The following is a 26075-nucleotide window of genomic DNA, read 5'->3' on the forward strand; positions in this document are numbered from 1 at the left end:
CTGATTCCCTTTGATGCTGAGTGTAAGTAATCGATTTTGACAGGTATGTGATTTGTGCTCATACGGGAGTTGTATTGGTTCAATCACTTTAGCAACAGTGACCTGTTTGTTGTCTGCATAGTTATCTTTTTTTGTCTTATTTCTTTTGGTTTTTACAGAGATTAATCACAAAATTAAACATCTACAAAATGAAACTTTGACAGGTAAAAGCACGATTTTATTAACCCATGACAATGTCTTCTTTTTATATAAAAAACTATAAACATGGAACCATGAAAATAAATTATACTAAGGTACATGTACACAAATTGAACCAGTATTATATACATGCACACAAATTGAACCAGTATCATATACATGTACACAAATTGAACCAGTATCATATACATGTACACAAATTGAACCAGTATCATATACATGTACACAAATTGAACCAGTATCATGTACATGTACACAAATTTTGAACCAGTATCATATACATGTACACAAATTGAACCAGTATCATATACATGTACACAAATTGAACCAGTATCATGTACATGTACCTGAATCAATAAAAAATACTTATAATGTAAATAATCCCCAAATGCCAAGCTCTCAATATTCCTAACAATAAATGTTGATTTAATTTAAATTTATACCCTGGTTATTTTCAGCCTAAAAGGTGTCCCTGAGGAGTTATACTGCAGTAGACAAGAGCCCCATGAAGGAACTTATGCTCTACTGATTGAAAAGAATATCCAGGATTTCAAGATAAGACCATTTCTTCCTTTTAACTGTTAATTTTGTAGCCATCTCTGATAATATTCTTAAGAAAAACAGGATTTTCAAATTAGTTGTTGTGGTGGACATCATGGATGTCAGATTGGCATCATTTCCATCAAGGACCAGCAAGACATCATAATTCAGAGTTTCATAAAAGAGTTTTGCTTTTTCTGAAGCCAAAGTAAATTTCATACCACCTTATATAAAATCAGCTGACTCATGCCAAGCCTACAAAAAGCATATTATGTCAAGATCTACAGCAGCAATCATTTGTATGATTTTGTTTAATTCAGTACTACTATTTGTATAAATCCTGTACATACTCATCCTTGAAGCCTTGTACGTATTTTATTGTAGCAGTAGCTCATTGTCTAGTTTTAATAGCATTTGTAGTCTAAGACACCTCATCTTGTAAAACTTGTGCAAATTTATTTAGGTGGCACTCTACAGTTTTGTATTTTGCATAGGGTTAGAATTTTAAAGAAAAAGAATTTCCCTGGCTTACCTCACTGGTCATACTGGTTATTTAAAAAGACCTTGTATATCTTAGGTATAATTCAAAGAACCTTTAATTCCCTTTATTTTGGTGTGACTGATGGGTGTAATATGGGTTATAGAGTATACAGCTTGCCCTTACTCCCGATGTACACCTTTCAAAAAAGTACTAGCTCCACTTGGTCATTTTAACTTCCTGAACTTAAGAGGTAAATTGTATAAAAAAGAGCTGATAACTTTTTTTACATTTTATATATTTGGTAATTCATTCATTGCACTTTCAGAAGCTGGTATTGTCTAGTCTGGCACAATTTATTTTCCCTATTTTAATAGCTGCTATGGATAGTGTACTTTAAACTAATTCAGGCTGATTTTTTAGCACAAGGGAGCAGTCACTTTAGTTAGCAGTGTGCTTAGACCATGTACAATTTCCAAAAGTACAATATCCAAAGAAATATCATCCACATTACATTAATGTAGCATAGAGGAATGCCAACATTCTCTCCATTGTGCATGTTTTAAATGCAATCATCTTCACCTTACATACATCACTCTCTCAAAAGTACATAATAACTGGTGAGTGCCCCCTTATTTATTTGTACAATGTTATTGTAGAAGACCTCATGGAAAATAGGTCAATTGACCAAATGAGCTTCTTCTTTAATAAAGTCACTATTATTATTATTATTATTGTTATTATTGTTATTATTATTATTATTGTTATTATTATTATTATTATTATTGTTGTTGTTGTTGTTGTTGTTATTATTATTATTATTATTATTAAAAAATCTTCTGGTAAAACCTCATTGCAATATAACATTTAATTCAGGAGGAGTAGCAATAACAAGATTGTCATGACAGCCATTGTGTTAGCCATACTGGACACCAGATCAGCACCATTTTCATTCAGGACTAAATAGACATCATAAAAAGTCTTCTGGCAAAAAGCCATGTCAATATGACTTTATGTTCATGGGGAGCAGCAATAACAAAATTTCCAAGATTGCTTCTGTGGCAATCATATTGGAAATAATGTCAGCAGCATTTTCCTTTAGGACCAACCAGATATCACGAGAAGCCTTTTAGTGAAAACCCAATGTTGATATGATCATCCAATCAGAAGGAGTAGCAATAATAAGATTTTCAAGATGGCTGCTGTGGTGGCCATATTGGACATTCCAGTGGCACCATTTAGGACCATCTAGACCATGGGATGAATGTGTGTGTAACATATGATGGCATAACTCCATGCAATTTAGCAGGAAATAATGATAACAAAGTTAACTTACAAATCTGTGCACAAAATAATTATATTTTCTCAAATGTCAACAATTATGTCAACAGAAGATGAACTGGTGATCTGATCCCAATGGAGTCTTGAGAGACAGTACACATTTTTAATTTCCTTAATACATACGACCCATACAAAGAGATGGTTTATGGAGATGCTTTATAATACACACAAATAAATTCGAGTTTACATTATATTGTTTTTACCAAGCAAACTGAAAATGTTTTAGTTTGGCCAAAGAATGGGTCAAGTGGTATCTAGTAAATGGAGATCAAATAAAATGGAAAAATAATGGGAGAGGAAAAAGACTGTTGAAATGTGGTGACTGTCATGGGTGGTTTGACCATCCTTTCTATAAAATGTGGTGACTGTTGGAGGAGATTATGTTTTCTTTCTATGAAATGTGGTGACTGTTGGAGGAGATTATGTGTTCTTTCTATGAAATGTGGTGACTTTATGAACTGGACAAGTGTCCTTTCCCATAAATAAGGTGACTGTATTGACTATACATGACCTTTGGTGAATTTCATTGGTAGCTGGTCTGTATTAAAAAATCCTATGACATGTCGTGACTGTATAGACTATATGTATCCTTTCCATGAAATGTGGTGACTGCTACAGCTAGCTGGTATGTACAAGTATTTTTTCTATGAATGTGGTGACTTTTGGTGGGGAATGGACTGTACCCTTAGCATGAAATGTGGCTACTGTTATGGGGTGGTTGACTATATGTCCCTTCTAGAAAATGTGGCATTATGGGGTGTTTGTACTGTGTATGTGTCCTTTATATTAAATGTGGTGAATGCTGGGGGGCTTGAACTATGTAAGCATCTTTCTGTGAAATGTGGTGCCTGTTACGGAGGGTTGGAGTGCCATGCCCATGAAATGTCGTTACTGTTTGGGGGTGGGAGTGAACTTCTTTGTTATGGCAAAAATCAGTGTGCTTTGTTCACATTAGGCAGGTATCCTTGAGATAAAAGACAATTAAAAAAAAGAATTTTCATTTGGAGATTCTAGGGAGGGTGCCTTGTGGCAGCTGTCCTTTATATAAAGATGCCATTTAGGACATGACTCACAAAAATACAACTAGAAAAGAATGACCTGCCCATTGCACTTTCAGTAACCTGGATATCAGTCCTAGCACACTCAAGAAAAGAAACAGTTATATGTATGACTTTGCATATATACTTGCTGGGAACATGCTAAAACAAATTCTAACCATGCAAGCATGACACATGCACCTCAACCTATTGTGCAAGGAGACTGGTGTTCATGAATATTCCAAACAAAGACCAAATAAACAGGTTATTTTTGTTGAGCTATACAAACCAGCTGATTCTCAAGAGCTTTGATTTCTTTCTCTGTCATGGCTTTTCTTTCCAGTTTTGCTTGCTCTTTCTTCTGCTGCAATTCAGCTAACCGACTACGCCGCTGGCTCAGTTTGTGCTCCAAACTAAAATACATACAAAATTAATGGTCAGAAAATATATTTACTCATAAACATCCTGGAAATCTAGTTAAAAGTTCTTACAATTGTACATTAATTACATGATTATTACACAAAAAAAATCCACATGAACTTTAAGAATATGCTAGTTACAGTATTTTGCAGATACCCATGTTCAAAGGCCCCACCCACCCAGCTTTGAGAAACTCATAGCAGACACTGTTGTTTCCCAAAAATGCTGAATTCAAAAGAGTTAACAAAGAAAAAGTTTCTTTGAATTTATAATTACAGCAGCATAAAGAAAACTGTTTATCAATTCTAATAATAATTTATTTGAGCTTTATTCCAAAATGTCCTATCTTCAAATCTGAAATATCAAATTAATAAATAAAATCACTAGAATCTGTAATGACTTGAAAAACACCATCATTTCATGACTAACATGCATTCTTGTTCTGGTCAAGTCAAACTCTTCATACAAAAAGACCAGTTTATGTGATCAGGTATCAGAAAGATGCATCAAACAAACTGTAAAATTAATTACGTACATTGCAATTAAAACTAGCACAAATGCACATAAACTGAGAGTATCAATCTACAGTGTCAGGTAAAAAGTGATTAGCCATCTGAGTGAGAGAAGTCAATGTCATTTAGCAAAAAAAAATTTCAAATTATCCTGAAAGATTTATTTTATAAGTGTGCTTGAATGTATTCCGAAATTACAAATTTGGAGGGAGTGCTATTTTCAGACTTTCCTGGAGATGCAAAATAAAAACTGGCACCTTATCATTAGGAACTGACAAACAGTCATATGTGGATATTAATTATGTCAGTTAAAAATAAATTTAATGGTATAAAAATTACTTGAAATTACTTGAATATCATGTTCAACAATTCATAAATGTTTCAAAAAGTTTCATAAACAGAGGTCCACAGAATTATTGAAATAAGTGGTAGACCAAATACCATGAACAAAAAGGCTGATCTTGTACTTTCTTGTCCTGTTCATTGCAATTTTTGAAAATTGAAGACAATCTTTGCAGGACTTGACTGTACTTTTATTGAGTCTGTCAGTGTTCATGTTTCTGAGAGTATTGTCAGGTTAAGGAGATTAAGATTAATGAGTTTGTGATTCAGAAGATGCACTGTAAGGAAGCAAACTAGAATTTCATAGCAGAATTGTGCATCATATTTTATGGCTTAAAGACTGACATAAACAGACTGTTGAAAATTAGTGGTCAGGACTAATTGCTAGTGATGAAGCTAAAATTGTTTTTGCAAAGTTCAAAGGTTTATGTTTGGAGTAAAGCCTAAGAAGAATTGTTGTTTTTGCCTGTATCGTGCACACATGCCATTTCATAATATTTTGGCTATGGTTTCTTTTTGGAGGTGGAAGGGCACATTACCTGTAACAGTGTTGGAAATTTTACCCTAGTGAAGGGAAAAATTGATCCTGACAAGTGTCTAAGAATTCTCAGATGAAACATTTTGAAGATATATCACAAATTTAAGAGTTTCCAAATTGGGAATGGACCTTCCAGGAGGACAACTGTCATGACCATATTCCTAGGGGACAAAACAGTGGTAAATGAACAGTGAATCCTTATGCTGGCCATCACAGACCATGGACTTCAATGTCTTTGAGAATTAAATTCCAAACTTGTAAACAGACCATATGAAATAAAATCTAGGTCCTATCACATCCATGTTGTTCTATACATTTTAGGCTAACCCAATCAATCTCAACTAGAGGCTTGTATGACTCTATACATTTTAGACTAACCCAATCAATCTCAACTAGAGGCTTGTATGACTCTATACATTTTAGACTAACCCAATCAATCTTAACTAGAGGCTTGTATGACTCTATACATTTTAGACTAACCCAATCAATCTTAACTAGAGGCTTGTATGACTCTATACATTTTAGACTAACCCAATCAATCTTAACTAGAGGCTTGTATGACTCTATACATTTTAGACTAACCCAATCAATCTTAACTAGAGGCTTGTATGACTCTATACATTTTTGACTAACCCAATCAATCTTAACTAGAAGCTTGTATGACTCTATACCTAAGCAATTACAAGAGCCAAGAAATCAGTTACCAAGTATTAGGCATAAGTACTATTTTCTATCACATTTTTATTATGAGAGTCTTTACAAATAGCAATGATGTTAAATTACATCCTATGATGTCAACACAAGTGGCTAATCACTTCTGACCGTTACTCTACATACTACAATAAACCTGTTAATATTAACATGGTTAATGAAATTCCACTCAGTCAAACTAAATGGTTTTCTCTGGCAATCTTTGTTTAACATCTCTGTATTAGCCCTAGTTGATGCTAATTGCTTAGTATGACAAAAATGTCTGGTCCACTGGATGTTAATCAAGTTATAAAATCTCCAAATAAAACAAAAGTAAGTTTGAGTGTCACAATTAAGCTCTTGTCAAAACAATTATCTTCATTCATGTATACCTATTTAAAGGTGTTTTGTTTTCAAAAGTTCAGAATTATCTCTTTCTCACAACATGTTTTTCATTATGTATGGAGATGCCTAATGTAAAAGGGAATTAAATCTCTCAATTAATTTAAAATCTAAAACAAAGGAATTCAATCATTATCCAGAAATATACATGAAAATCTTTATGCTTTAAATCAAACTTGACAGCCATATTACAATTTTGATACTGCGCTTGGATTTTGTGATTAGAATTCACTATATTTTTATTTTGTAAAGAATTAAGATTCAGTTGTCTTGTGTCTGACTGCTATTACAGAAAAATAATGAAGCCAAGTTAACACAAAATAAGAAATAATTTGTCAGGCCTCCTAATTTTTTGTATTTTCTGGGTTATACAATATATAATTTATTACTGACATAATCAATAAAGGACTTAATGCATCAACTTAATTATTCTGCATCAAGTAATGGTTAAAACAGTAAAGAAATGAATGTTAATGAAAATTTCCTTATGACTGTTACTTCTGATGTGTACCTGAGCTGCTGTTTCATTTTGCTTCTCTGCAGCTCATTGTTTAGTGCCTCCATGTTTCTCTCATGTTCTAACAGGATTTTCTTCTTAGCTCTGAAAATACAGGTATACATAATATGTATAATCCAATCCCTAATCCAACAATAAGAAATAATGTCTCCATATAACCCAATCCCTAATCCAACAATAAGAAATAATGTCTCCATATAATCCAAGCCCTAATCCAACAATAAGAAATAATGTCTCCATATAATCCAAGCCCTAATCCAACAATAAGAAATAATGTCTCCATATAATCCAAGCCCTAATCCAACAATAAGAAATAATGTCTCCATATAATCCAAGCCCTAATCCAACAATAAGAAATAATGTCTCCATATAACCCAAGCCCTAATCCAACAATACGAAATAATGTCTCCATATAATCCAATCCCTAAACCAACAATAAGAAATAATGTCTCCATATAATCCAAGCCCTAACCCAACAATACGAAATAATGTCTCCATATAACCCAATCCCTAATCCAACAATAAGAAATAATGTCTCCATATAACCCAAGCCCTAATCCAACAATAAGAAATAATGTCTCCATATAACCCAATCCCTAATCCAACAATAAGAAATAATGTCTCCATATAACCCAATCCCTAATCCAACAATAAGAAAAAATGTCTCCATATAATCCAAGCCCTAATCGAACAATAAGAAATAATGTCTCCATATAACCCAAGCCCTAATCCAACAATAAGAAATAATGTCTCCATATAATCCAAGCCCTAAACCAACAATAAGAAATAATGTCTCCATATAATCCAGGCCCTAATCCAACAATACGAAATAATGTCTCCATATAACCCAATCCCTAATCCAACAATAAGAAATAATGTCTCCATATAATCCAAGCCCTAATCCAACAATAAGAAATAATGTCTCCATATAACCCAAGCCCTAATCCAACAATAAGAAATAATGTCTCCATATAATCCAATCCCTAAACCAACAATAAGAAATAATGTCTCCATATAATCCAGGCCCTAATCCAACAATACGAAATAATGTCTCCATATAACCCAATCCCTAATCCAACAATAAGAAATAATGTCTCCATATAACCCAGTCCCTAATCCAACAATAAGAAATAATGTCTCCATATAACCCAAGCCCTAATCCAACAATAAAAAATAATGTCTCCATATAACCCAATCCCTAATCCAACAATAAGAAATAATGTCTCCATATAATCCAAGCCCTAATCCAACAATAAGAAATAATGTCTCCATATAATCCAAGCCCTAATCCAACAATAAGAAATAATGTCTCCATATAATCCAAGCCCTAATCCAACAATAAGAAATAATGCCTCCATATAATCCAAGCCCTAATCCAACAATAAGAAATAATGCCTCCATATAATCCAAGCCCTAATCCAACAATAAGAAATAATGTCTCCATATAAACCATCAATAAGAAATAATGTCTCCATATAATCCAATCCCTAATCCAACAACACGAAATAATGTCTCCATATAACCCAATCCCTAATCCAACAATACGAAATAATGTCTCCATATAACCCAATCCCTAATCCAACAATAACAAATAATGTCTCCATATAACCCAATCCCTAATCCAACAATAACAAATAATGTCTCCATATAACCCAATCCCTAATCCAACAATAAGAAATAATGTCTCCATATAACCCAATCCCTAATCCAACAATAAGAAATAATGTCTCCATATAATCCAAGCCCTAATCCAACAATAAGAAATAATGCCACCATATAACCCAATCCCTAATCCAACAATAAGAAATAATGTCTCCATATAACCCAATCCCTAATCCAACAATAAGAAATAATGTCTCCATATAATCCAAGCCCTAATCCAACAATAAGAAATAATGTCTCCATATAATCCAAGCCCTAATCCAACAATAAGAAATAATGTCTCCATATAACCCAATCCCTAATCCAACAATAAGAAATAATGTCTCCATATAATCCAAGCCCTAAACCATCAATAAGAAATAATGTCTCCATATAATCCAATCCCTAATCCAACAACACGAAATAATGTCTCCATATAACCCAATCCCTAATCCAACAATAAGAAATAATGTCTCCATATAACCCAATCCCTAATCCAACAATACGAAATAATGTCTCCATATAACCCAAGCCCAAAGACAACCACAAGAAATAACGTCTCTGTTTTAGTGCATTAAACTAACAACTAGAATTAACATCTTTGTATATTCCAAGTACTATAACAACCACAAGAAATAATGTCTTTGTATAACTCAAGCACTTATACAACCATACAAAATAATGTTCCTGAATAACTACACCAATCCAACAACAACAAAATAATGTCTCTATATATTCCAAGCACTAATACAAACACAAGAACTAATTTCTCTGTGTAAACCAAGCCCTAATACAAACACAAGAACTAATTTATCTGTGTAACCCAAGCACTAATACAAACACAAGAACTAATTTATCTGTATATCCAAGCACTAATATAGCAGCAAGAAATAATATCCCTGTGTAACCCATGTACTAATCCAACAACAAGAAATAATATATTTCTATAACCCAAGCAAGAAATAATGTCTCTGTAATCCAAGCATAATCCAACCAAAAAAAAATAATGTCTCTGTAACCCAAGCATAATCTAACCACAAAAATTAATGTCTCTGTAACCCAAGCACTACTCTAACTACAAAAAAATAATGTCTCTGTAACCCAAGTACTAATTCAACCACAAAAATAATGTCTCTGTAATCCAAGCACTAATTCAACCATAAAAAATAATGTCTCTGTAACCCAAGCATAATCCAACCACAAAAATTATTGTCTCTGTAACCCAAGCACTAATCCAACTACAAAAAAATAATGTCTCTGTAACCCAAGTACTAATTCAACCACAAAAATAATGTCTTTGTAACCCAAGCACTAATCCAACTACAAAAAAATAATGTCTCTATAACCCAAGTACTAAGTCAACCACAAAAATAAAGTCTCTGTAATCCAAGCACTAATTCAACCACAAAAAATAATGTCTCTGTAACCCAAGCATAATCCAACCACAAAAATTAATGTCTCTGTAACCCAAGCACTAATCCAACTACAAAAAAAATAATGTCTCTCTAACCCAAGTACTAATTCAACCACAAAAATAATGTCTCTGTAATCCAAGCACTAATTCAACCACAAAAAATAATGTCTCTGTAACCCAAGCATAATCCAACCACAAAAAATAATGTCTCTGTAATCCAAGCACTAATCCAACCACAAAAAGTAATGTCTCTGTTTAACCCATGCACTAATCCAACCACAAAAATAATGTCTCTGTAATCCAAGCACTAATTCAACCACAAAAAATAATGTCTCTGTAACCCAAGCATAATCCAACCACAAAAATTAATGTCTCTGTAACCCAAGCACTAATCCAACTACAAAAAAAATAATGTCTCTCTAACCCAGGTACTAATTCAACCACAAAAATAATGTCTCTGTAATCCAAGCACTAATTCAACCACAAAAAATAATGTCTCTGTAACCCAAGCATAATCCAACCACAAAAAATAATGTCTCTGTAATCCAAGCACTAATCCAACCACAAAAAGTAATGTCTCTGTTTAACCCATGCACTAATCCAACCACAAAAATAATGTCTCTGTAATCCAAGCACTAATTCAACCACAAAAAATAATGTCTCTGTAACCCAAGCATAATCCAACCACAAAAATTAATGTCTCTGTAACCCAAGCACTAATCCAACTACAAAAAAATAATGTCTCTGTAACCCAAGTACTAATTCAACCACAAAAATAATGTCTTTGTAACCCAAGCACTAATCCAACTACAAAAAAATAATGTCTCTATAACCCAAGTACTAAGTCAACCACAAAAATAAAGTCTCTGTAATCCAAGCACTAATTCAACCACAAAAAATAATGTCTCTGTAACCCAAGCATAATCCAACCACAAAAATTAATGTCTCTGTAACCCAAGCACTAATCCAACTACAAAAAAAATAATGTCTCTCTAACCCAAGTACTAATTCAACCACAAAAATAATGTCTCTGTAATCCAAGCACTAATTCAACCACAAAAAATAATGTCTCTGTAACCCAAGCATAATCCAACCACAAAAAATAATGTCTCTGTAATCCAAGCACTAATCCAACCACAAAAAGTAATGTCTCTGTTTAACCCATGCACTAATCCAACCACAAAAAAATAATATCTCTGTAACCCAAGCATTAATCCAACCACAAAAAAATAATGTCTCTGTAACCCAAGCACTAATCCAACTACAAAAAAAATAATGTCTCTGTAACCCAAGCATAATCTAACCACAAAAATAAAGTCTCTGTATAACCCATGCACTAATGCATCCACACAAAAATAATGTCTCTGTAACCCAAGCACTAATCCAACCACAAAAAAAATAATGTCTCTGTAACCCAAGCACTAATCCAACTACAAAAAGTAATGTCTCTGTATAACCCAAGCACTAATCTAATGACAAGAAATTATGTTTCTGTATAACCCAAGCCCTAATACAACCTCAAGAAATAATGTTTCTGTATAACACAAGAAATAATCCAACAAGAAATACTGTCACTGTATAACTGCACAAACCCATCAAGAAAAAAAAGACATCTCTGTATAAACAATGACTAATCAAACCACAAGAAATAAACAATAATGAGACCTGTACATAGAAGAATCAGAGATGCACTCACAATGACCTAAATATACCTCTGAGAATCAAAGATGCACTCGCAATGACCTAAATATACCTAGGAGAGTCAGAGATACTCTCACAATGACCTAAATATACCTAGGAGAGTCAGAGATACTCTCACAATGACCTAAATATACCTAGGAGAGTCAGAGATACTCTCACAATGACCTAAATATACCTAGGAAAGTCAGAGATACTCTCACAATGACCTAAATATACACAGGAGCCAGAGATACTCTCACAATGACCTAAATATACACAGGAGAGTCAGAGATACTCTCACAATGACCTAAATATACCTAGGAGATTCAGAGATACTCTCACAATGACCTAAATATACACAGGAGAGTCAGAGATACTCTCACAATGACCTAAATATACCTAGGTGAGTCAGAGATACTCTCACAATGACCTAAATATACACAGGAGTCAGAGCTTCCCAACTAAGAATAAAATATATGAAAGGGTCTAGGAAATGTAAACCAAAACCATACTTCAAATTTTCTATGAATGTGACCTTGACACCAATGGAGCAAGCAAGCATGCTGTAGAATTACTTGACTTAACTACATAATATTTCATCGTATGATGAGAATCTATCTTGGGGTTTAAAAATATATGCAAACAAAAATGAAAATCTTAAACCAAAATCTTAAACTGATAATTCTGCCACTGTTGGAAGTCTTACTTTCACATTAATGTGGACTTGACAAAAATCACAATCTTGTAGAGGTATGGCTTAACTTATTGTTATGACAGATAGTATATCATTCTTAAGATATATCTAAAGTACAATTCCCATTTACATATTCGCTTTTGATGATGTGAAATGTAACACCAGCACACAACAAACAGTTCATTAATAAATAGCAATATTTTATTGTACTGTAAGCTGTGTTATTTTTAAATAAATTATAATCAAATACTCCCTCATTATAACACTGTTCATGGGAGTTACAGAGTATACTCTCTTATAGTGAGACTGCCTTATAATGAAGTGCAAGATATACATATAATTTTACTACCAATTAATGAAATGGAATCTATGACCATACAAAAATCACCTTATTACATTAACTGTGTCATAATGAAGGGCATTATAATGAGGGATGCTTAAAATCTGCTCATCAAGAACTCTCTGATATGTACATTTTTGCAATACACGTACCTGTATCACAAACACAATGAAACCAAACAATAATAGCAATCACTTGCGATAAGTGATTTTTCAAGTGTTACATACAAACTTGTCTAACACTTTACCAGAAATATGTCTGGATGAAGCAGATAAGATACATGCATCAGTAAAATCTAATTGAAGAGTAAAGTGCAAAGCATGGTCCATAAATCCATTAAATTTGCTGGGAAGTGGTGAGAATCAAATTTCACCCAAGTCTTTTTAATGTAAAAACTCATACCAAATTTGGTTTCATTCCATTAAGTCCTTCAAAATATTGAGTAGAAATTAAATTCACGATGGACAATAAGGGATCGATGCATTGGATAGACATGGGTAGCATTCTATGACCCCTCCATAGATATGATGGGAATACAGCCTAGTTATGCAGTACATACTCATCAGTAAGTTCCAGGTTACTGGACAGGACTCTTTTGACTGTGGCCCTCTGCTGTTCTTGGATTGTCTCCCTGTCAGCCGAGTCTTTCTGGGCTTCCAGCTCTAGTTTCTGTGAAGGTAAGTACTTATTAATTGATGAATTATTTGGGACTGAACATTAATAATTGATTTATAATAACATGAATTTGTTAATTTTCATAGGTATACATTTTTGTGGTTTTGAAAAAGATATTTTGCAGTACTTAAATTCATGGAAGAGTGCCTATTCTTTCCAGATATGGTTCATTGTTCATTGGGTTTTTAAATTCATGCTTTATAACAACCACAAAAAAAATCTACAAAAAGAGAACATTTGAAGTAAAATGTTTTCCCAATAATAATTACCTGATTGTAATATGTTAGCAGTCCTTCCACAAATTCTTAAAACCAGCCATCCAAAGTAAAAAAGACATGAACATGGTTTTGCTTCATTTGCACTAAAATTATTAAAATGTTGTTTACTTACTGAGACAAAGTCAGATGATTGACTTTGGGATTGGTGCTAAATCCTGTCATTCAACAGTTACTATTACTGCAGATGTTAACTGTGGAAAGTGCTAGAGAGGAAGTGAACATATTATAATCAGGTAAATTTTGTGGAGGAACATCTTTTACTTACAAAACTGGTTTCATTTTCAAAGCAGTCACAGTACCCAATCATATGTCAAAATAACAGGTAAGAGGTACAAGAGTTATGTCTCCTTACCTCAGACCTGACTCTGGCTCCTTTCTCCTAATACAAGAGATGCAGCTTCTAGCCCAGTGGGAGAACAGAGCAAAGCTTAGCATAGACTGATGAAACAGAGAAGTTTGGAGATCAAAAAACTGCTAATTCCCACCAGTCTATCAGAAGCAATAAACATGATCACAAGGCTGCTGAGTGACATGGAAAGGTAGCCTGTTGAACTGCTGATATGGGTCTTGCCAAGTCCAGTTTGTCCTTTTAAGAGGAAAGGTCTCTCAGGCTTTCCAAGTCCAATTCAGCCCTTTAAGAAGGTCTCTCAGGCCCTCCAAGTTAAATTCGGATTTTTATGACAGTTTCTCAGGCCCTCCAAGCCCGATTTGGCCTTTTAAGAAGGTCTCTCAGGACTTCCAAGTCCAATTTCAGCCTTCTAAGAAGGTCTCAGGCCCTCCAAGTCCAATTCAGTCTTTTAAGAAGAAAAGTCTCTCATACAGAACTGGAGAATACCATATCTAACCACCATTCAACAATCTGAGTAATGTTAGTCACAGAGCTGATTAACGTGAATACAAGGCTGGTAACAACTGCCCTCACCTCATGAGCTCAAATTCATATATTCAAAAGCTTAATTCTGTATCGGCTGAGCAAATAATATAATGAATCCAAGATGAAAGAGCCTTCTTTCTTTGAGCAGTAAAAACATGTGAGATCTCACTCTTCTGATCAGCTCTGTACATTTCAAGTTCCCCTTCACTCACTCTTCTGATCAGCTCTGTACATTTCAAGTTCCCTTTCACTCACTCTTCTGATCAGCTCTGTACATTTCAAGTTCCACTTCACTCACTCTTCTGATCAGTTTTGTACATTTCAAGTTCCACTTCACTCACTCTTCTGATCAGTTTTGTACATTTCAAGTTCCACTTCACTCACTCTTCTGATCAGTTTTGTACATTTCAGGTTCCCCTTCACTCACTCTTCTGATCAGCTCTGTACATTTCAAGTTCCACTTCACTCACTCTTCTGATCAGTTTTGTACATTTCAAGTTCCACTCTGATGGGGTCCCAGTGAAACCTGTGTGTAGAAGATAAAAGTTTCCAAATGAAAGACTGATTTCCCAGTCAGTTAAGAGAGCAACTGAATCAATGTGGTGGAACTGCAAGAAGTTTGAGCCATCCAGTAAAGCATTAATTTCACTGATATTGACTCTTATGGCTAAGGTGACTAGGAAGCAGGTCACATAAAATTCAAGTCTGCAAGATTCTGGAAAGTAGTTTGAATGGTGACTTGTTTAACCACATCAATAAAAATGGCAGGTTCCATTTCAGACAAAAGGCCAAGGCTTCCAGACATGACAAGTCCAAATTTGCTAGAAGGTCAAACAGATCTTTTTTCTGGCCTATATCCTATCTAGTTGTAGGAAAAAATCAAAATGCCAGCTGCATACAGCATTTTCTTGCATACAACGTGGTTTCGATCTCTAGTAGGTCATTTCAAAAGAAACACTTGATAATTAAGGTGGGATGATGACTGTGATTTTAAGTGCCATCCAGACACCTTTTACCATGGAGGGCATGGTGAAATATTGAATGTTTCGTACGATTAAGAGGTTGGAATTTATCAGCACAAGCATGGCATAATTTTCTACAGGAAATGAGTTCTCTTCTCCCTGCATGCAATTGTCATTTGCTTAAGAGCTAAGGTTTTGAAGAATATTTCATCGGACACATCTTTGTCTGGTCAGATATGGGAAACCAAGGTTGGACTCTGGGATGCTGGTCATGAGAGAGACTTCCTTTCTCAGCAGCCTGTTTCCTAATCTCCTCTATGGTGACATAGAAAATGAAACTGGAAGACAAAGGCTTGGATGGGTTACCTTGTGATTTTCTTTAAGCAGAATGGACGTGGACATGGAAGTTCCTCTTTGCAACCTAGAGACTGAAAGAATCAAGTATAGAAATGAAAAATGAGTGTTAGGATGCTCTAACTAGCATGTGACATGAACAAGGCTAACTGCACATGTCTCTTGGAAGAGGTCTCACTTAATGAGAGCTTGGCTACCAGCCCATGTTGACCTCTTGGTACTGGAAAGCATGAAAATGTCAGCCATTGAACCCCATGCTGATTGTGGTGTCCATCTATGACAAATCTGGGACTCTAAGTGGTGTCAGATGTCATTGACTTCATCAGGCAGGTGATAGGTATGTCTAAAAGGAGGATCATTGTACTCATTGTCAGCTACACGAAACACAATGTCTTGACAATGACAAAACTAACATGAATGCGGCAAGAGACCAGCTAACATCAGGTCCCAGGACCTAGTTAGAGTTATTTAGGAAAAGATCACAATAGAATGTACTAGGTTGTATGTGTGGCATAGGGGTATACAGGATTGGTCCCTACACACTTCTGTACCATGGCAGTACTGGCCCTGGGATCTATCCACTGTTTGAAAGAGTCAAAGCACTGTGGCTGTGGCTAGAATTGGGTGGAGAGGCCCTGAGGCAGCATTTATTTGCTCAGCCCTCTTCTTCATCTGTGACTTCTTAGCCTCTGCAACATCAAACCAATTGCTACCAAGATGCCATCAGCAGCAAAGCTTTTAGAATCTGCATCCTTGCTGAATCATTTTCTAGCTCTCTCAATGGTCTGGGACAACTGTTTTGCCAAAATCATTCACTATCTGTTCTGCTATCAGAGTGTACCAATTTCACATGTTTGGTTTGTTGGGCACCCCATACAAATAATGCAAGTGGGTCATTATCATCCAGGGGCCCCCAAGTGGCCGAGTGGTCTAAAGCACTCTCCGTTACGGATCACTGCCATCTCACGTCTGTCTGCGTGGGTTCAAGTCTCAGATTCAGGCAATGTCAGTATGTGAGAAAGCTTACCAGTAGCTTCTCGTGAGTCAGTGGTTCTTTCCAGGGTTTTCCCTGGGTTCTTCCTCCACTGTTAATACTGGCCACCATGTATAGCCTATTGTGTGCTGAAAACTGGCGTTAAACACTACAACAACAACAACAATCATTATCATCCAAAAGCCTAAACTTCCTGCAAGACCCACATCCAATCCTGCCAATTGCTACCCGTAATTAAAGACAACAAAACAATGGCATATACAGGCAAGATCAGTCAAGCATCATGCTTAGCATACTATGAAGTGGATACCAAGAAAAATTAAATCATAGAAGGAATTACAAACATGATCTGAGTCACAGAATAATGATCACTGATTTGAAAATAAGCTGCAATAAGGTCAAATACTCTGGTGGAGTGCAATCATCGCTGACCATTAGAACAGATAATTAGGATGGCACCATACTGCTTATTGTGTGATGAAATAACCAAATGAATCAAAATATTACAACAATGGAGACAAAGAGAAGGTCAGTAAGATAACAGATGCCAGATTGCTTACATATAATGAAATAAGCAAATGAGATACAAATGAATCAACCATGGAGATATAAAGAAATTCAGTGAGATAGCATATGCCATATGCCTTACATGTGAAATAAGCAAATGAGATACAAATGAATCAACCACGGAGATATAAAGAAATTCAGTGACATAACAGATGCCATATTGCTTACTTATGATGAAACAAGCAAATGAGATACAAAATATTAATTGACAAATGAGACAGAGAGAAATTCAGTGGGATAACAGATGGAGTATACTAAACTTACCATGAGAAAACTCCTTGGATCACAGGGACTTGAGAAAGTACAAACTGATGACATTGCAGAGCCTTTAATGCTAAAACAAGCTAAATGATATGAGCATAATTTCGTTGCTTGAGAGGGTTGGATTTACAAGGTTATGAATGACTCTGATAATATCATGGTCAGGCAATGTATTTGAAGAAGAAAGCAGTGAAGTAACTGTTACACTCAAAAGCAACACAGTCACTTAGAGCCCAATGACTGTCTAGGTGATATCTAAGTAGCCCAGGAAGCGCATACACTACATTATGTTGGAGTGTAGCTGAGTTGGTTACAAGCTGTGGACACAAAAACAGACAAACAGACAGACTCAGCTGATAAAAATGAAACATGTCCTTATTTCATAGTGAGATTTCAAAATTATTGTTTACTTAACTTTCATAACTTGTTAAACAAGAGAATCCCATTTTGTAAAGTCTGCCCTTTTTTAAGCTAGAAAGTTAAAACCTTTAATAATGAGCTTAATATAGAAAACCTTGACCTTAATGTAGGGTGTATACTAAAGTAAGAATGTACATATGGACCTGCACACCAAAAACTGATTGCTAATGTCAAGTTAATGCCTGAACAAAAAAAACATAAAGATAATATAAGGATAATGATGTGCAATTAAATTAAAAATATAATTCAGTCTTTCTTCTTAATTCAAAGTGCAACATTAATAAGAACTGCAAATGTATGATTAGTTGTGGTTACTTCTATAAGAATACATGGGTTTACTTCTACTCTGTATTAACATGATGCTAATGAATCATGCAGTAAAAAATGAGCTAAATTGAGGGATACTTCAAGTATCTTTTTATTAATAATCCAAAAATGTTAATGGATTAGGCACAACCCTTTTCACTCCATTGCATATCTGACTATTAATAACTATTGACATGAATGATGGTTCAATGTTCAAGATATCAATATACAATACAAAGTATGCAACCCTTACAACCAAGAATGGATAATTACCATCATTCTCTGTTCCCATTTCTCTTGCAGTCTGGCTGTCATCCTGGCTCTCTCTTCCTTCTGTCTTGCTGTCAGATAAAAGAAAATGCAAAACTTTTACAAATGTATGTAAATGTATAAGAAATTCATTTAGTTTGTCTTTAAACAAGAGATGAAAGAATACAACTATTTGTACTTTCCAGGTTTACTTAAATATTTTTAAAATAAGGACATATAAACATCATTTATTTTTAAGTGTGGTTAAGTTTGAACCATCTATTCAAATGCACTTTTCTTGTTGTAAATGACATCTTAAAACTGCCCAATGCTTTACACAGGGGGAGTTATTTAAACAAATTGAAAAGACACTGCAATCAAAACTATTAAAATTATATTTCACATATTTTTTTCCAAAGTTACAACTTAGTTCACTGAGAACAACATTTTGTGAGTGCTGAAACAAAATGATCAGACCTGATGTAAATAAAGACTTTCCAGGATCATGACTGAATCCAAGCCTCATTTTTCTCCAACAAATCTTATTCCTTCTTTAGATTTCAACTAGTGTTCACACACTTGAAAAAGATTCTAATTGTCTTAAACTACACATAAAGTGCAAACTAGATCATGCACCTTATGTATCAATGAAAACAGACCACACATGCACCTTATGTATCAATGAAAACAGATTACACATGCACATTATGTATCAATGAAAACAGATCACACATGCACCTTATGTACCAATGAAAACAGATTACACATGCACATTATGTATCAATGAAAACAGACTACTCATGCACCTTATGTGTCAATGAAAACAGATTACCCATGCACCTTATGTATCAATGAAAACACATCACCCATGCACGTTACATATCAATGAAAACAGATCACCCATGCACCTTATGTATCAATGAAAACAGATTACACATGCACCGTATGTGTCAATGTAAACAAAGTACTCATGCGCCTTATGTGTCAATGAAAACAGATTACCCATGCACCTTATGTATCAAAGAAAACAGATTACCCATGCACCTTATGTATCAATGAAAACAGATTACATTTGCACTTAATATACCAAAGAAAACATATTACCAATGCACTTTATGTATCAATGAAAACAGATTACCCAATCATGCATCTTATTTGACAGTGAAAACAGATTACTCATGCACCTTATGTATCAATGAAAACAGATCACCCATGCACCTTATGTATCAATGAAAACAGATCACCCATGCACCTTATTTATCAATGAAAATATATCACACATGCACCTTATGTATCAATGAAAACAGAGTACTCATGCACCGTATGTGTCAATGAAAACAGATTACCCATGCACCTTATGTATCCAAGAAAACAGATTACCCATGCACCTTATGTATCAATGAAAATAGATTACAGTTGCACTTAATATACCAAAGAAAACATATTACCAATGCACTTTATGTATCAATGAAAACTGATTACCCAATCATGCATCTTATTTGTCAGTGAAAACAGATTACTCATGCACCTTATGTATCAATGAAAACAGATCACCCATGCACCTTATTTATCAATGAAAATATATCACACATGCACCTTATGTATCAATGAAAACAGAGTACTCATGCACCGTATGTGTCAATGAAAACAGATTACCCATGCACCTTATGTGTCAATGAAAACAGAGTACTCATGCACCTTATGTGTCAATGAAAACAGATTACCCATGCACCTTATGTACCAAAGAAAACAGATCACCCATGCACCTTATGTATCAATGAAAACAGATCACACATGCATCTTATGTATCAATGAACAGATTACTCATGCACCTTATGTGTCAATGAAAACAGAGTACTCATGCACCTTATGTGCTCATGCACTTTATGTGTCAATGAAAACAGATTACCCATGCACCTTATGTACCAATGAAAACAGATCACACATGCACCTTATGTATCAATGAAAACAGATCACACGTGTACCTTATGTATCAATGAAAACAGATTACCCAATCATGCACCTTATCTGTCAATGAAAACAGACTACTCATGCACATTATGTACCAATGAAAACAGATTACCCATGCACCGTATGTGTCAATGAAAACAGATCACACATGCACCTTATGTATCAATGAAAACAGATTACACATGCACATTATGTATCAATGAAAACAGATCACACATGCACCTTATGTACCAATGAAAACAGATTACTCATGCACCTTATGTATCAATGAAAACACATCACCCATGCAACTTATGTATCAATGAAAACAGATTACACATGCACATTATGTATCAATGAAAACAGAGTACTCATGCACCATATGTGTCAATGAAAACAGATTACCCATGCACCTTATTTATCAATGAAAACAGATTACACATGCACATTATGTATCAATGAAAACAGACTACTCATGTACCTTATGTGTCAATGAAAACAGATTACCCATGCACCTTATGTATCAATGAAAACACATCACCCATGCACGTTACATATCAATGAAAACAGATCACCCATGCACCTTATGTATCAATGAAAACAGATTACACATGCACCGTATGTGTCAATGAAAACAAAGTACTCATGCGCCTTATGTGTCAATGAAAACAGATTACCCATGCACCTTATGTATCAAAGAAAACAGATTACCCATGCACCTTATGTATCAATGAAAATAGATTACATTTGCACTTAATATACCAAAGAAAACATATTACCAGTGCACTTTATGTATCAATGAAAACAGATTACCCAATCATACATCTTATTTGTCAGTGAAAACAGATTACTCATGCACCTTATGTATCAATGAAAACAGATCACCCATGCACCTTATGTATCAATGAAAACAGATCACCCATGCACCTTATTTATCAATGAAAATATATCACACATGCACCTTATGTATCAATGAAAACAGAGTACTCATGCACCGTATGTGTCAATGAAAACAGATTACCCATGCACCTTATGTATCAATGAAAATAGATTACAGTTGCACTTAATATACCAAAGAAAACATATTACCAATGCACTTTATGTATCAATGAAAACTGATTACCCAATCATACATCTTATTTGTCAGTGAAAACAGATTACTCATGCACCTTATGTATCAATGAAAACAGATCACCCATGCACCTTATGTATCAATGAAAACAGATCACCCATGCACCTTATTTATCAATGAAAATATATCACACATGCACCTTATGTATCAATGAAAACAGAGTACTCATGCACCGTATGTGTCAATGAAAACAGATTACCCATGCACCTTATGTGTCAATGAAAACAGAGTACTCATGCACCTTATGTGTCAATGAAAACAGATTACCCATGCACCTTATGTACCAAAGAAAACAGATCACCCATGCACCTTATGTATCAATGAAAACAGATCACACATGCACCTTATGTATCAATGAACAGATTACTCATGCACCTTATGTGTCAATGAAAACAGAGTACTCATGCACCTTATGTGCTCATGCACCTTATGTGTCAATGAAAACAGATTACCCATGCACCTTATGTACCAATGAAAACAGATCACACATGCACCTTATGTATCAATGAAAACAGATCACACATGTACCTTATGCATCAATGAAAACAGATTACCCAATCATGCACCTTATCTGTCAATGAAAACAGACTACTCATGCACATTATGTACCAATGAAAACAGATTACCCATGCACCTTATGTGTCAATGAAAACAGATTACTCATACACCTTATGTACCAATGAAAACAAATTACTCATGCACCTTATGTGTCAATGAAAACAGACTACTCATGCACCTTATGTATCAATGAAAACAGATTACCCAATCATGCACCTTATTTGTCAATGAAAACAGATTACTCATGCACCTTATGTATCAATGAAAACAGATTACCCATGAAGTCATTCATCCTGATATCATGGAGCTTGATAATTTTGTTGACATCAGATTCTGTCAGTTGGCCAATGGAGCTCAAGGTCTGTACAAACTTGTTTCTTCTTTCCATTATTTCCCCATCTTTTCTTTTATCCAGTTGCTGTAGGATTAATTAAAATACATACTGTTCATTTCTTTAGTACCAAGAAAAGTACCTAACAAATCAACACCCATATTTTATGGTCCTCAGCATTGCCACTAGTAAAACTTGGTTGACTCTGGAGATACTGACCTATAGGTATCAGTGACAAGAACCTTTCATCAAGGTATGAGGCCCTGAACCAAATCTACTGAACAGACAAATTATTTTCTTTATTGATACACCATAAGTACAATATCTAAATATTTCTTTATTACCATAAGAGCAATCCATCCACAAAAGTTTGTTCAGGAGCTTATGCTAAACAAAAATCATTCTTAAAAAAAAAACTTTTTTATCTGTCACGATTACCCTGACCATTCATAAAAACAAAAGTCTTCTTCCATACCTTTAATGCAAGCAATTCACCAAATTTAATCAAGTTATCAAATCCATTCTGGAACACATAAGTTATTATGCAAAACCAATTTCCTTCTTTCAGTCTCAATGACCATGGACTTTTTTCTTATCAAAAGTGTAAATCAGCCATAAATACTGATGAAGATTCATTATTTACAATTGATACTTTTATATAGAAACCATTTTTCATTTCTGACTTAATGACCTTCATCTTTGACCCTTTTAATCCAAATTATATAGGCATCTCCTTACTCCAAGTACAAGAGATCTACAACATTTAGTCTTGGTTTGTCATACAGAACATGAGTCATTATATAGAAAGCATGCATTATCATTCAAAGTAGCATTAACTATTGATCTTTTGACCCTCAGATCAAAAGCTTTCTTCCTTACTCCAAGTACAAGAGATCTACAACATTTAGTCTTGGTTTGTGATACAGAACATGAGTCATTATATAGAAAGCATGCATCATCATTCAAAGTAGCATTAACTATTGATCTTTTGACCCTCAGATCAAAAGCTTTCTTCCTTACTCCAAGTACAAGAGATCTACAACATTTAGTCTTGGTTTGTGATACAGAACATGAGTCATTATATAGAAAGCATGCATCATCATTCAAAGTAACATTAACTATTGATCTTTTGACCCTCAGACCAAAAGCTTTCTTCCTTACTCCAAGTACAAGAGATCTACAACATTTAGTCTTGGTTTGTGATACAGAACATGAGTCATTATATAGAAAGCATGCATCATCATTCAAAGTAGCATTAACTATTGATCTTTTGACCCTCAGATCAAAAGCTTTCTTCCTTACTCCAAGTACAAGAGATCTACAACATTTAGTCTTGGTTTGTGATACAGAACATGAGTCATTATATAGAAAGCATGCATCATCATTCAAAGTAGCATTAACTATTGATCTTTTGACCCTCAGATAAAAAGCTTTCTTCCTTACTCCAAGTACAAGAGATCTACAACATTTAGTCTTGGTTTGTGATACAGAACATGAGTCATTATATAGAAAGCATGCATCATCATTCAAAGTAACATTAACTATTGATCTTTTGACCCTCAGATCAAAAGCTTTCTTCCTTACTCCAAGTACAAGAGATCTACAACATTTAGTCTTGGTTTGTGATACAGAACATGAGTCATTATATAGAAAGCATGCATCATCATTCAAAGTAGCATTAACTATTGATCTTTTGACCCTCAGATCAAAAGCTTTCTTCCTTACTCCAAGTACAAGAGATCTACAACATTTAGTCTTGGTTTGTCATACAGAACATGAGTCATTATATAGAAAGCATGCATTATCATTCAAAGTAACATTGACTATTGATCTTTTGACCCTCAGATCAAAAGCTTTCTTCCTTACTCCAAGTACAAGAGATCTACAACATTTAGTCTTGGTTTGTCATACAGAACATGAGTCATTATATAGAAAGCATGCATTGTCATTCAAAGTAGCATTAACTATTGATCTTTTGACCCTCAGATCAAAAGCTTTCTTCCTTACTCCAAGTACAAGAGATCTACAACATTTAGTCTTGGTTTGTGATACAGAACATGAGTCATTATATAGAAAGCATGCATCATCATTCAAAGTAGCATTAACTATTGATCTTTTGACCCTCAGATCAAAAGCTTTCTTCCTTACTCCAAGTACAAGAGATCTACAACATTTAGTATTGGTTTGTGATACAGAACATGAGTCATTATATAGAAAGCATGCATCATCATTCAAAGTAGCATTAACTATTGATCTTTTGACCCTCAGATCAAAAGCTTTCTTCCTTACTCCAAGTACAAGAGATCTACAACATTTAGTATTGGTTTGTGATACAGAACATGAGTCATTATATAGAAAGCATGCATCATCATTCAAAGTAATATTAACTATTGATCTTTTGACCCTCAGATCAAAAGCTTTCTTCCTTACTCCAAGTACAAGAGATCTACAACATTTAGTATTGGTTTGTGATACAGAACATGAGTCATTATATAGAAAGCATGCATCATCATTCAAAGTAGCATGAACTATTGATCTTTTGACCCTCAGATCAAAAGCTTTCTTCCTTACTCCAAGTGCATGATATCCTCATAGTCTGTATGGTGGAGAACATGAGTTATTGGGCACAAACAAAATAGGAAACAAATAGGTGAGACAACATCATAGCATAACACATTTCTCCATTTGGCATGCATGCAAGGCATCCACAAAGTATGGTCTGGGTCTGTGATGCAGAACTAATGTTATTGTATGGACACTCTTTTTCTTTCTTCATTCATAGAAGCCAGGGTATCACAGGGGTCAGCATGCTGGACTTGGGACAGTTGATGTATTGACAGACATCACAGCGTAATACATTCCCCATTATGGCAGGTGTGCAAGATATCCAGAAAGTATTGTCTAGGTCCATGATGAGGGAATATTGTTATTAGGGAAACTACTTTTCATCTCTCAGTCACAGTAACCTTGACCATTGACCTTTTGACCTCACAAATTAAAAGGCTTCTTCCTTATTAAAAGTACAAGCCATCCACAAAGTTTGGAAACACTGGGTGGTGGAAAACTCAAGTTACTTGGCAGAAATTAAATAGGAAACAGCTGAATATTATAGCATGACACACTCTATTGTATGACAGGCATATATAAAATCAATCATCTAAAGTACAACCCTCATAGAAAAATTACTTGATAATACTCTAAAGACCATGAGGGCCGCATGAGGCCATTTTCGATGGCCCAAGGCTTCTCTCATGACACTTTGTGATGCCAATCATTTTGCAGGCCACAGGATACGGCTTGGCAGGCTGCATGTGGCTTCTGGGCTGTGTGTTTGAGACCACTGATCTAAAGTAACGATTTTATATACAGACTTATAACAT

General features: G+C 34.7%; 1 protein-coding gene across 1 annotated transcript in view; it reads right to left on the reverse strand.

Moving 5' to 3' along the window:
- The window catches only part of LOC149772500 (uncharacterized), a 113390-nt gene that overhangs the window by 27614 nt on the left and 59701 nt on the right, over window positions 1-26075 (reverse strand). The window contains exons 14-18 of the mRNA XM_089947710.1: window positions 22641-22782; window positions 18749-18816; window positions 13344-13453; window positions 7010-7099; window positions 3884-4007 (exon numbers count right to left, since the gene is read on the reverse strand). Of these exons, the coding sequence (XP_089803836.1) occupies window positions 3884-4007; window positions 7010-7099; window positions 13344-13453; window positions 18749-18816; window positions 22641-22782 (534 nt within the window). The remainder of the gene's footprint in view (window positions 1-3883; window positions 4008-7009; window positions 7100-13343; window positions 13454-18748; window positions 18817-22640; window positions 22783-26075) is intronic.

This window comes from Sinohyriopsis cumingii, unplaced genomic scaffold (assembly GCF_028554795.1).
Source record: "Sinohyriopsis cumingii isolate HCF-2022 unplaced genomic scaffold, ASM2855479v2 utg001437l, whole genome shotgun sequence".
Classification (NCBI taxonomy): Eukaryota; Metazoa; Mollusca; class Bivalvia; order Unionida; family Unionidae; genus Sinohyriopsis; species Sinohyriopsis cumingii.